The sequence below is a fragment of the Strix aluco genome, chromosome 13 (genome assembly GCF_031877795.1).
Source record: "Strix aluco isolate bStrAlu1 chromosome 13, bStrAlu1.hap1, whole genome shotgun sequence".
Classification (NCBI taxonomy): domain Eukaryota; kingdom Metazoa; phylum Chordata; class Aves; order Strigiformes; family Strigidae; genus Strix; species Strix aluco.
The window spans coordinates 19,522,660-19,535,620 of NC_133943.1; the positions used below are offsets into that span (position 1 = coordinate 19,522,660).

The 12,961-nt window shown below is 55.0% G+C and overlaps 1 protein-coding gene across 4 annotated transcripts in view; it reads right to left on the minus strand.

Annotated features, from left to right (window-relative positions):
- Window positions 1–1,899: 1,899 nt before the first annotated feature.
- SIL1 (SIL1 nucleotide exchange factor) overlaps window positions 1,900–12,961 on the minus strand; it is a 100,646-nt gene continuing 89,584 nt past the window's right edge. For all 4 annotated transcript variants that reach the window (XM_074838679.1, XM_074838676.1, XM_074838677.1 and 1 more), the window contains 3 exons: window positions 7,521–7,617; window positions 4,692–4,856; window positions 1,900–2,362 (listed from right to left, as the gene is read on the minus strand). In XM_074838679.1, the coding sequence (XP_074694780.1) occupies window positions 2,012–2,362; window positions 4,692–4,856; window positions 7,521–7,617 (613 nt within the window). In that variant the 3' untranslated portion in view covers window positions 1,900–2,011. The remainder of the gene's footprint in view (window positions 2,363–4,691; window positions 4,857–7,520; window positions 7,618–12,961) is intronic.

Genomic DNA, 12,961 nt, shown 5'->3' on the forward strand with positions numbered 1-12,961 from the left:
CGTGCTCTGATACCTCGTGTGTCAGCTCTGCTCCCCGGCTGGAGACCCCCTTCCCCACGGCATCGCCCTGGGGGTTCACTTTGCACAGACAAGCCTCTTCCCAAGCTCACCCTGGCCACTGACATCAGAGATATGGGTGTTTTTTTCTAACCTACAAAGCAAAACCCTGGCAGGACTGGCTGGGAAATGCATTTCAGGAAAAAAAAAAAAAAAAAAAAGAAAAGAAAAGAAAAATCATTTTTAATCCTAACAAAACAGCCTGAATCGAAACCCAAAAAGAGAAGGACCAAAAAAAAAAAAAAATCAATGTTTATAATTAGCTCTGCTACTTAACAGTGACAACAACTGACATGCTGTAAGCGGTAGCCAGAAGTATTTTAGCATCAAGAAGGGCTAATAGCCTTGAAATAGCCCAATCGATCGCCTGCCAGGCTGCGCTGGCTGCGGGGAGCTGCTTGCCCGGATGAGCAGCGGGGGGATAAATCACACAGCCCCTCGCAAAGCCCCGCTGTCGTTGGCTGTGTGGGCACATCACCGGCGGTGGCAAAGCCCTGCGAGGCTGCGCTGGCCCCGGCTCAGGGCTGGGGGGGTGGTGGGGGACCAGCTGGGCTTTTTTCCTTAATTTATTTTTCTCCACTTGTGTTGGTAACGTTGGTGCTGCAGCCCCTGGGTCCTATTAAGCCGGCGGCAGGAGTAGCGGTGATTGAAATACCTGTTATTGCCAGAAAGCAATTCTGCAAGTGACTACAGGAATTATAAATAATCGCCTGCTCCAGCGCCGGGAGCGGGGCCTGCGCGGTGCGGGGTGCCAGCAGCCCCCGCGTCGCTCCGCAGCCCAAAGCTTGGCAGCCTGACACTGGGGTGTCCCAACGCTCGCCCTGCCTTCACCTCTCATCGCGCTGCCTGAGGAAGGACAATGTGGGGTGGGAGAATCAGCCCGAGGAGGAGAAGGCAGAACATCCTCCCCAATGGCCCATGCAGTGTGAGGAAGACACCAAAGGAGGTTCATGGCGGGGGGAGGGCACCTGAGCCTCAAGGGAAGAGCAGAGAGGCTGCAACTGGAGGAGGAGTGTGAAGGGAGATGCCCAGCCCAGCCCGGCAAGGAGAGCGTGCTGCACAGCATGGGTGGAAAATCCTTGGCCGAGAGATTGTCTTGGAAGCCATCTCCGAAGGCAAGAACAACGCAAGCAGAAAGCCTCAGTGGTTTGCTGTAGGGCAAAGCGTGGCTCCCCAGCTGGGTAGCCCTGCGATGGCAGGGGCGGTGCCATGGCCGTGCCACAGCGGGTGTTCTGAGCCCAGAGCACTGGCCACGGCTGGTCCCCGAGCAGAGAGGGGCCGCAGGAGCTGCCATGGTGGAGCCACAGGACCTACCCAGAGGGGTGGTGGAGCTGGGGGGTGGTCACAGCCCCACAACCCAGGGCTAGTCCTGCCCCGAGCCAAGGCTGGGTTAGAGACCTCCAGAGAGCCCCTCCACCCTTACAAGGAAACGACACTCAGTCCTCCCGTACAAGCACAAAACAATCCAAAGGCCAACGGTGCTGCCTGAGTGCAGAGACACATTATACAGAAGCAAATAAAAGATCACAGACACCGTGGGTCATCGCCAGGCAAGAACAAAGGCAGATCAGAGCCGCGGGAGCAAACGCTTCCCTTTGTGCAGCAGAGCTGCTTAACAAGGACAGTCCCACATCCCTCAGTCCTTCCCACCCCAAATCATCCTGCAGACAGACTGAGAACACTCATAAAGTACCATGGTTGGAGGCAGCGTAAGCTGAGACTCCACCTCATCCCCCCTAAGGTATACACCTCTGTTCTTCCAGCAGTACCCCATGCAAAAGAAGACGTGGCCCCAAACCCGCGTGTTTTAATAACGAAGCTGTTGGCACACTCGCCCAGTGGTGGGATCTCATTCAGTCCAGCAGTTTATTCAAAAGTGCATTTACAACTGTGCCATCAAAACTCACGCTGTTGCCCTCGATTATCTGGCATTGAACTGAATCTACAGCTATTTTCATCTTAATTCCTGAATGATGGTATTTACAGAGCCAAGGAGTTCCTTGAAATAGCCGTCCTTGTCACCCTCCCTCTGCTCCTCTGCCGCCAGCTCCTCGTACTCGCTGCGCAGGAGGCTGAGGGTGGTGCTGAGGGCCTGGTCCCCCCGGTAGCGCTCCCTGCAGAAGGCCATCAGCACCCCGACCATCTTGAGGACCTTCTCCCGACTGTCGTGCTCTGGCATGGCCAGCAGGTTGGAAACGACCACGCACCAGTCCTGCTCCACCACTGCCGGCACCAGCTTGACCTGCCGGTACTGCTGGATTTTCTCAGCCATTTGATCTCCGTGCTGTGAGTCCTCAAGCAGCATCTGTGGGAAGTGGTGGAACATGGATTAATATCCCTATCAGAGAGCAACTGCTCCCGTGAGGTGACACATTTAACAGTTGGACTAGATGATCTTCAAGGTCCTTTCCAACCTAGATGATTCTGTGGAGAGGAGGATGCACACCCGTAACACCTGCCTTGGAAGGTGGCTTGCAACAGAAAACCAAGAGGAGCTTGTGTCCTGGTTCCCTGTTGCCTGGGCATCAAGTGGGCCACAGGGGCTGGCTGCCCACCCTGGAAAACTCTCAGTGGCCAGGGCTTTAAGGATCACGCAGCCCTGAAAGGGGACTCAAGGGGAAAGACGTTCAGCAGAAGACCTGTAAAGTCTCTGGGTCTGCTGCTCTGGGCTGCTGGACAGGCTCCTTCAGCACCTAACAACATCACCGCTTGGCTTCGTGCTGCTCTTACAGAAGGGATGGAGATCTGAGTCTCCTCCAGCCACAGCCAGACCTTCCCCTCCCAGCCTGGTCCAGAAAACCCCCAATACTGAAATTCTGCAGGGACGGTGCCGAGAGCAGAAAGGTGCCCATGGGTCCCGGGGCAGGCAGGGCTGCCAGCTCCCTTCCCAGTGAGAGAGACCTGCCCCGAGTGGCACCAGGGCCAGGGGGAGGAAGGGAAACCTCCCACCACCACCCCGACAGCCTATGGTGGAGCGGCTGTCGATAGCGTGAAATTCCCCAAACAGGCTCCATTCCCCCAGTGGATCCTCCCGGCTTGGCTGGCGGCCCCCTGTGCTAATTACTATGTCTGTGCTTCACTAATGAGTTCTGTGTAACACAGGGCTGCTCGCCTCGGCCTGCTGAAGGGAGCCGAGGGCTTCCTAGGGGCTGCGGAGCAGAAATCCAGCCCTGGGGAAGGGGGAGGGCAGCCAGTGTGCCCAGGAGCTGCTGCAAGAAGCAACCAGACAACCTCATCCCTGGGGGCCGCTTGGGTCCCCGAGGGCGCCCATAACATCTTCCCTGACCTGCTCATCAGCTTGGCAACGGCCTCCTGCTGTCCCCCGGGGTGCCAGGAGCTTGGTCATACTGATTTGCAGGACACAGCGGGGACAAGGAGGGACAACGCCGAGGGGACCTCCCCTCTCCCAGTCTCCTGAGAGAGCTAAAACCCCACTGGCCATGAAGGATTTGGGGTAAAAAGGAAGGAAAGCAGCAGAAAAAGCTGTTCAGAGCCCCAGAAATTTGTGCTTCAGCACAGAGAGCTGCCAATGGTAGTTTATGATTTTCAAACCAACCCATCTGACTGCGTCATCCAGCCCAGTCCAGACCTGCCACCCCGGCTCACACCAGCCCTGCTCCCCACCAGGCACCAAGGGCTCTCCCATCCTCCATGATGGGGCTGGGATTGATACACGGCATTCCCAGCCCGGAGGGCAGCGAAGAGTCATTGATTTAACATAAACCTGAGAATCTGCCAGGCTGCGGACTGCCCCCAGCCACAGCAGAGCTGGGAACAGAGAGGGCTGCTGGAGGGGCGGCTGTGAAATGTGCAGCAGGAGCGAACGGGAACGGTTCAGGTAAAATGCCCACACACGCTCCCTTTCCATGCGAGCAGACAGACAGCATCGCTGTGCATTAGAGCCAGCACATGATAAGATTTCAGACCCGCTAAAATAATTTGCACCTTTATGAAGTCTCCTGGAAAACAACTCTTTTAAAACACAGACGTTGCTCTGCGGTGCCTGAAACCCAAGTATTACAGCAGTAATAATCTGCAGGGCAAATTGGCTATAAACTGAGTGAAAGTGGATTTAATTTCCATTCTCTAGAGTAAGAGAAACACACAGACTAAACAACACGCAATGGCAAGGAAAGATGGGTTTTAAACTGACATTTACAGCCGTAATCCAAGGTATTTGAAAATAAAACACTTAACGTTGCAGGCTTGGCTCCAGCAAGGGACGTGCAGGCAGGCAAGGCCTCTCCAGCAGGCAGGGCCACGGCAGCGGCGGCTGGTCCCCGGGCACTTGGCTGGCAGCCACAGCCAAGCTTACTGCAGTCCAGTGCCTATTTTCCCCACTCAGGTCCTTGCCATTTTGTAATTTAAACACCCTCAGGTGGAAACAACGATGGTGGTTTAATGAAAAATAAAAATTTAAGCTGGCTCTGGGCTCTCCCAGGCATTTGTCTGCCGCTGCAGTGGCCTGTGGGCTGGAGGGGACTCATCCCAAGAGCACAGACCAGCACCGATGCTGGGTTGGCCCCTCCTCACCCTCGTCCTGTGAGGATGCTTGACAGCCCCTTTGGCTCTGTGAGGGGGTGAAGGTGGGGAGTGCCTGGCCGGGTCTAGTCCCCTCCCTCCCAGCTCCTCACCTTCTCCACAATGAGGTCGTAGAGGAGTGTCACCACACGGACATGGAGGGTCTCCATCCCCTTCTGCCTGAAGAGGCTCCTGAGGACCTGGAGGCCACCCAGCTTGAGGAACTGCTGCTGGGCGTAGGGGAAGTGTCTCAGCATGGAGGAGAGTGCGAAGAGAGCCTGGCATGGAGAGAGGTCCATCAGCACGGTGGCCACAGCCGCCACATTTGGCGCAGCCTCTTCATGGCATCCCACGGGGACAGGAGAAACACCCTCCAACTCATCGGTGTGGAGCTCCCCAGCAGATGCATTCAAACCTCTCCTTGCTGAGGGGCATCTCCAAGAGTCCCCTTCTCTCCTGATCCCAGCCCTCCCCAGCGCTGTGAGGCTGTCCAAAATTGGGTGACTTCCACCCAAACTCCAACCCAGACTGTCACCGTGTTTGCTAGAACAATAACCCAGAGGGACCTGTGGCCAGCACCTGAACAGACCCAACGCCTTCACTTCTCCTCGCAGTTTGCCCCCACCGGCCCTCGGTACAGAGCCCGGCTATGGGATAAGGATGGGGCGAAGGCTGGCCAGCACCGTGCAGCACAGGATGAGATCACAGAATCACAGAATCATTCAGGTTGGAAAAGACCCTTGGGATCATCGCGTCCAACCATCAGCCCTACTCTACGAAGTTCTCCCCTACCCCACATCCCCCAACAGCTCATCCAAACGACCCTTAAACACATCCAGGGATGGGGACTCCACCCCCTCCCTGGGCAGCCTATTCCACTCTCTGACCACTCTTTCTGGGAAACATTTTTTCCTCATGTCCAGTCTGAACCTCCCCTGTTGCAGTTTAAAGCCGTTCCCTCTTGTTCTGTCTCTAATTCCCTGTGAGAAGAGACCAGCACCAACCTCTCTACAATGTCCTTTCAGGGAGCTGTAGAGAGTGATGAGGTCTCCCCTCAGCCTTCTCCTCCTCACACTGAACAGTCCCAGCTCCTTCAATCTCTCCTCACAGGATTTGCTCTCCAGGTGATTTGAACACCTGGGGAATGCCCTCTCCCTTGCACCCACACAGCCAAAGGACAAGACCATGATGTTTCCCAGGACACAGCCCAAAACAGGGTCTGTCACGTGCAGCATCACACACCACCAGCGAGAGACACCGGCACACCCAGCCTTGCCTCCTGGGCCCTGAGTGGCACAGGGTTAACAGCCAGGAGGCAATGAGGGGCCACTCGTCTGGTTTTGACAGCGGGTTTGCAGAAGGGCCGGGCTGATGCTGCCCGGGGCAGGGCAGAGGGATGGGGACGCTCCTCTGGGTGCCTGCCAGCGAGCAGAGCCGGCTCCTCGCACGCCGAGGCGGACCGTGCATCCCCGCTCTCTGCGGACAGATCCGAGCTGACAGCCATGTCTTCCCCAGTCCCGTTTGTTTCTATTTTCCATCTTACGAGTTGCCGCTGGTGAATTGGAGGATGTTTCCATCTCCTTTTTTAACCATAGGCCAAAAGATGGGGGAGGGAAGAAATGCACTTTTGGCCTCGCTGCTGCACACCACTGTGAGTGCTGGGGTGGAAAACCCACCGGAGCAAGAGTTGTGGGGCTGCTGCCCTGTGTGGGAACGGGCTGGGGCACCGACCTGTCCTTGGGACCCTGGCCTGGAGAGAGACAGGAGACTTTACACGGCATAGGAACTAGAAATTATAAGTCTCTGTCCTCCTGGAAAAGGGGGTTCAACCCTCAGAGGCTCTCATATGGCCACACAGGAAAACGGCAGTACTGAGCTCATCCCTCTCACTCTTTCCAGGGGCTGCCAGTGGGACATGTTCAGGCTTCCTGGAAAGAACTGTCCTGCACCTACTACCCAGGGTTCAAGTGATGCTGGTGAGGGCCTCTGCATGCTCAGCCCTCCCTCCCCACCCAAAACAATCTCCAGACTGAGCCACAGGCACTCCTGGGAGGAGTTCCTGAGCACGGAATGTCCCGTGGTGCACTACTCCAGCCAGGACCTCCTCACACCCGTGGCCAAAAGCAAAGGGATTCCCCTGTGCCCTTCACTCACTGGAAGACTCCTACCATGGACTAAAGGGGAACACGTTTGTGGGAGCTTGTTAAAACACTGGCAACACACTGCTGTTTGCATACCAGCGGGTGCATTAAAGATGAACAAAAGAGCTGGTGGTTCCCTTGCTCTGCCGAACCCCCTCTCACAGGAGGTCACTGCGTTAAATGGTGGGGCTGGGTTTTCAGGAGCAGCCAGATAATTTTATGGCCCATGAACAGAGGCAGCATCACACGCTAAAGCGAGGGTAATGAGATCTCATGCTCCAGGGATTACGGTGAGGAGGGAGGAAGGGAGGCGTCGAGGAAGCCCCCACCCCGACAGACAGCGCTGCACATTTGGCTGGGGGCTCTCAGCTCCAAAGCCACCACCAAAGGCAGGACACAGGACTGGCTCCAGCAATTAGTTCTTCCCAAACGTCAGCTCTGGTGGTTGTTAGCCTCTGATTGTTACGCCTGCCACGGGGACTGTCCCCTCTCCTCCGGGAGGAGCCGCAGCACTGAGCCCTGTCCCTGGGGGGCTGGCAGAGCTGCCGTGCGGGCTGCTGCTGGCAGGGGGGACGAGACCCACAGTGCCGGGAGGCTGGTGGGCACTGGCCAGCCAGGGCTGCTGGGGGAGGTCCAGCACCCAGGGTCACTCTCCTGCACCCCTGGGGAGCAAAGCCCACCCAGCGAGGGGAGCAGCGCAGGGTCCCACACTCTCACAATGTCGGCAATGTCCCAGGGAGCACTTAATAGAGTTCAGCACAAAAAACGGCTTTATCCAGAGATGCGCCTCCACTCACTCACCTTCTTCTTGACAGCCAGAGGTTGTTCTGTAGCCAGAATAACCAGGAGCTTCTGCAGCGCACCCCCCTCGATTGCTTCTATCTGGACTTTGGGGTTGCTGCAGGGAAAAAAGCAAAAGGCAGGTCACCAACAGCGTGGGAGGGACTGCGGGTCTGTTGGGGGCAGCACCCCGCAGTGGACATGGACGAGGGTCAATCCAGCCTGACCCCAGAGCAAACCCCCCAGCTCCCACCGACCGCAGTTCACGGTTATGGGAAGGTGCAAAGCCCTACAGAGCACCTCAAACACAGCACACAACTGATGCAGCCTGAAGCAGTGGCAGCGGGGCTAGGGAAGGGCACGCTGGGCCATCCACACCACCCACCACGTGCCCACGTCCTACCCGTCTTCCCCTGGCAAGGAGCCCTGCCCTGTGTTTCCCTCACAGTTACTAATCATCTTGCTTTGCATCACATCTATTCCTTAATAGCCTTTTATTTCAGCTCTCACTTTCCCCCTCTCACCTGCTCCTCGCTTGCTGTTAACATGCTGATTTATTTAAATGCTCCTGTGCTGCAGCACCGGCCTCCAGCTCACCTGGAGGTAGGTCCTGCTTGTCCCCGGCGCCTCTGAATCACAAATTACACCCAGTCTCACCACCCACACGTCTCCTGCTTGAAGTACTTTTCTCCAAGGACTATAAATGGCTAAATGCATTCTTCTGTCTGCAAGAACCAGGATAAAATTTCAGGTCTGGATGTGAACAGCTGCCCCAGGCAGACACAGACAAGCTGACCCACGGTCCGCGCTGGCCCCGGGTACCGGCTGCCCGGGTAGGGGCACCTCGGCCACACAGACACTTTGCAAACCCACTTCTAGTACATCTTGGAAGGTGTCGGAGAGGTTAGATGCTACATGCTGCTCCCTCTTTGGCAGCACTTTCACTGTTGGAGCACAACGTACCGGCTGTCTACATTCCCTGATCCCAGGTCTCTCACGCTCTGAGGAACAGCTCCAGCACTTCAGCCTTTGCTCGAGTTTGAAGCAGCAATTGCACTGCAGCCAGACAAAGGTCATGCATCCCTGCTACAGCAAAACACCCACAGCTCTTACCGCTACCAGAAAACTGCTGGAGCAGCCAGTGCCAAGCATCATCCAAGAAATAAGAGAGACAGAGGCAGACAGGGTCATAAAAAAACAAAAACAGAAGACAAATGGACTTGGGCAGGGAGCAGCTTTGAATTAAACCCATGGCTCCCAGAACTACAGCAGAACACTAAGATCATGTCAACCCACCCCTCCCTTCTCCATCCAGGCTTTGCTTCTCACACCATTAGGAGTCACCCACGGCTCAGAGGCGGCAGATCTAGTGTGTGGGTTCCCAACTGCAATTACAAGCTGACCTCAAGGCAGGAGAAGGGGTTCTGTTGAAAGCCACCTTTGATTTCTCCTTCTTCACCTACTTGCTGTGGCAGGCACCCAGGCAGAGCCCCGGCACAGGCACCCTGCCGAGGAGGGAGACATCAGTGATCTGCCCGGACAGGGCAGGAAGGAGAAAGAACAAACCCAGGAGCTTCAGGATCCTCCTGCAGAAGAGATTTTTCACAGCACAGTCCACACGTGCGCCCTCAGATCCCCATGTGCAGGCGCTGCGGCAGCCCCGGCATCCCTGGGAGCAAACCAGCTTCTGGTAGTGCCTGGGTCCAGGTGGGACCTGATGCACGTACCAAGATGTGTTTATCCCTCACCATGTCAACAGGTGCAGCAGAGTCTTTTCCTGCAGCAACAGGATGTTACTTTCCACCTCAGCATGGTGGGAAATGACCCAGGTGGCCAACCCCTTCTTTGTGCAGAGCAGCGATGGCATCTCTGATGGCCTGGAGAATCAGGGGTCGATGCAGGCAAACAGCATGAGTGCCAAAACCTGCAGCTGCCCCTTGCAGCCCCTAGACCCAAGGCAGTTGTCTCCCAGATGACAATCACTGCTCTCACCTCCAGCCATACCTGCAGTCACACGGACAGCCATGGCCCCTCCAGCCAGGGACGGTGCTGCAGCCCCGCAGCATCACAGCACCCTGTCCAGCCCCAGCAACTTCTCTCAGGGCAAAGACAGGAAGAGTACAATGGTGGGATGGAAGACAAACAGCTCCGAGAGCACCCAGGGGTTGGCTGAAGACCCGTCAAACATACCTCAGCAGGCAGAAAGGTGCTAAGTGTGACCCTGGCCTCCAAAGAGCCAGAGATAACGAACATCTGCCCTACAGAAGTGAACAAATCCTGCACCTCCTTTCAATCCAGATGAATATATAAGCCAGACATATGCTGGGCTTGTGATTAGACTCATTTGGGAGTCCAGAGACGCAACACCCTGAAGGCAGCAAGGAAACGCAGCAGTGAGAAGCAATACATGTCCCAGGGTCGCTGAAGGTGCCCTTGGCAGTGAGTTGGGCACAGCCAGTGCTCAAGCTGGGATGGCTGAGCACAGCCATGCTCACCACGACAGCATGAAACCTTCTCCTGCAGAGGCTAGGCACCATGAGCAGAGCCACGGGCTGTGATCAGAGCCCTGCGCATCTCCAAAACCACCCAGCCACTACAGGAGATGCACAAACATAGCCTTCCCGCTGTGACAAGCTCCACTGCAAACCAGGCAGGAGGGGAAGAAGAGGTTTTTTCCAGCAATGACAGCTTTGGTCTCTGCCTTTGTCTGTGTACGGTTGGGTTGTGTTTGTTTCTGCTTGGAGCTTTTCTAGGGGAAGTCACGGTGCAGAGGTACGGTTTTGCCTGGCACATCATCAGCCATGCTGTCAGGCATGTTTTTAAAGCCAGGGCTCCATAACCGGTGTGAATGAGAGGCAAAGAAACCCCAGCTGCATTTCCAGACCCCAAGGAGGAGCTGGCAACTCTGACAATCAGAAAATACAACTTCTGATCCTAAAACCTGACCAAATTTCACATGCAAGTCACTCCAGGTAAAGGAGACCAGAGTAACAAGCTTGCAGGCAGGGACTTTTCTGAGTATAACTGCACTGAGAAAACAATCTCTTATGCTGGAGACCTCTTAGTGTCACTCAAGGAAAATGTTATGTATGGGATATCCAAGCTCTTTTGTCACATCTATCTAAAATAAATAATAAAAACTCTTACAGCAAAGGATGCAACTGAAAAATTGGTATGCCTTTCAATGCTTGGCTGGTCACCTGGAGGATTAGATCTAATTAAAATCTCTGAACCATGGAGTTTTTGCCAAGGAGCACCTCTAGAGGTTAGGAAGCCTTCCTGGATGGTAAGTGTGCTGCTCACTTCTCAATGTTTCTGTTGTTTAATGTCTCTACTGTCCTGGCTTCACACTAACAAAAAAGCTCTCTTGAAGGTTTGGAAAACTCAGCACAAATCTGTACAAATTACACTGTCAAGCCCAGGGAAGAGTAGCCTGGACAAAATAAATACAATGAGACAGGCTGTGGAGTGCTTGCATGGGAAATTCAACCTGTGCTAACCTGCATAAGGGGAGGGTGGCACCAGCAGCAAAATTTGCTGGAATAAAACTCTGAGGCTGGGACAAGAACGGAACACAGGCTGGGATGACATCCTGTGATTTGGGTGCGCTCAATGGATGAGATTAACCAGCCTCAAACCTGGGTGAGGAACAGCCATAAGGCTATGGGGACTCGACACAAGTGCCATGCTCGGGTTCAAGCAGCTTCCCAAGAGCGACACCCGTGTGCTAAACAGCCCCAGTCTGCCCTGGGAGGACCCACTCTGACTTCGGGGTCACACCCCATCCCCTTCAGATGTGGCCTTCACCATAGGTCTGAGGTCCTTGTGCCTCCCAGTCACATTGCCCACGTCCATCACATCCATCTCTCTCTCATTCTGTTCCTGAAGAGTAGAAAACAAGTCTGGGTACAAGCTCATCGTGACTGATCCATGCAAGAAACCGCCTGGGTGCTGGGAGGGGCTGTGGTTAACAGGGACGCTGCTGGTGTTCATGCTGGCCAAGATGCGTTGAGCAGGGGTGAAGAGCTCAGGGAGACCAGCAGGAATCTCTACTGCCCACAGGTGCCCAACCGTCATCCCTGAGCAGCTCCTGAAAAAGCTCTGTCCCTTGCAAGGTGGGCTTTGTTCTTCAGCATAAGTTCCTGAACTTCCTGACAGGCCATCCACCCCAGACCGTGAGAGAACCACTGAACAGCTGTGGGCACGGACCACCAGACCCTCTCGATATGGGTCCTGGAGACAATACCCTCTTTCCCAGGGTGTAGACCACGGTCTGTGCTTTCAAATCCCAACTCAGGCTGATCCTCCATCCAACTCCAGATGTCCCTGCTGCCTGCAGACCTTCCTTCTTCTCCCCACCACTCCCAGGGACCTCTGCAGAGGCTCACCTAGCAGTGACGGGGCTGCCACCCACACCATCACAAGTACACAGCAGCACTCAAGATGCACCATTTTGACCACAAGACAAACAACATTTATGTTTCCCACTGCTGCCTCCTTCCAAAGCTCCTGGAGTTGTGACTTTGCCGAGCACAAATTTAATGTGCCATTTCATCAGCCCAGCATGTTTCCTTCTCAGTGGCTGGAGGAGGGTGACCATGACCTTTGGTGGAGAGGGGGGGAAAAAAACAAAAGCAGGGGAGGGAAAACCAACAGAAAACCTCCATTTGAGCCTGCCTGCTGCAGCTCACAACGGCAGAAGGAAACACTCCATTTTCTGCCAGTTTATATTTCACTGCGTTGGAGTTACAACTTCCCACAAGGGGCCAGAAATTATTACAGTCAAGGCTTGTTTGCCAGAACACCACAAGCCTCAACAGCGCACAGAGAGGGGAGGAAAAGTAATAAAAACAAGGGCTGACGCACTGTGATCAGCGCTATCGGAGTACAATTGAAATTAAGCTGCCGCAGTGCCCCGGTGACCAGTGGCAGGTCCTGCCTTGGGCGGGTGGTGAAGGCAGAGATGGGACCCAGCATCTTCCACAAGCTGCCAGGTCAGGATGTTTGCACCCTTCTTCTTTTTTTTTTCTTCCATTAAAGCTCTTTGTGGAAGCAGCAAGACCTTAGGTCAGGGATGACCAGCCAGAGGACCCACCAGCACGATGGAGGCTTCCTGGAGGAGACGTGGTCTCACAAGCTGGGATCAGAGCCCTCCAAACAGCCTCCTCACACACTCCAATTCCCCCTCACCTTGCTGTTGGGCTGTTAGGGACCTGCTGTGGGGTGGCTGCCATTTCTCCCTGGACATTGTTTCGGGCATGCTAAGGAGCAGCACCAGCATGGGGGATGCAGCTGTTGCTCCTGAAAATCCAGCACAGGCTTCTCCTTTGCCATTTTCAGTGGCAAACTCATTACATGGAAGCAACTCCTGTTTTGCTGAAGAAGGGATTTTTTTTAAGAGTACTACCCGTTAAAAGACACCCTTACCCTATTCCTCCTAGGATGACCCCAAGTACATGTGC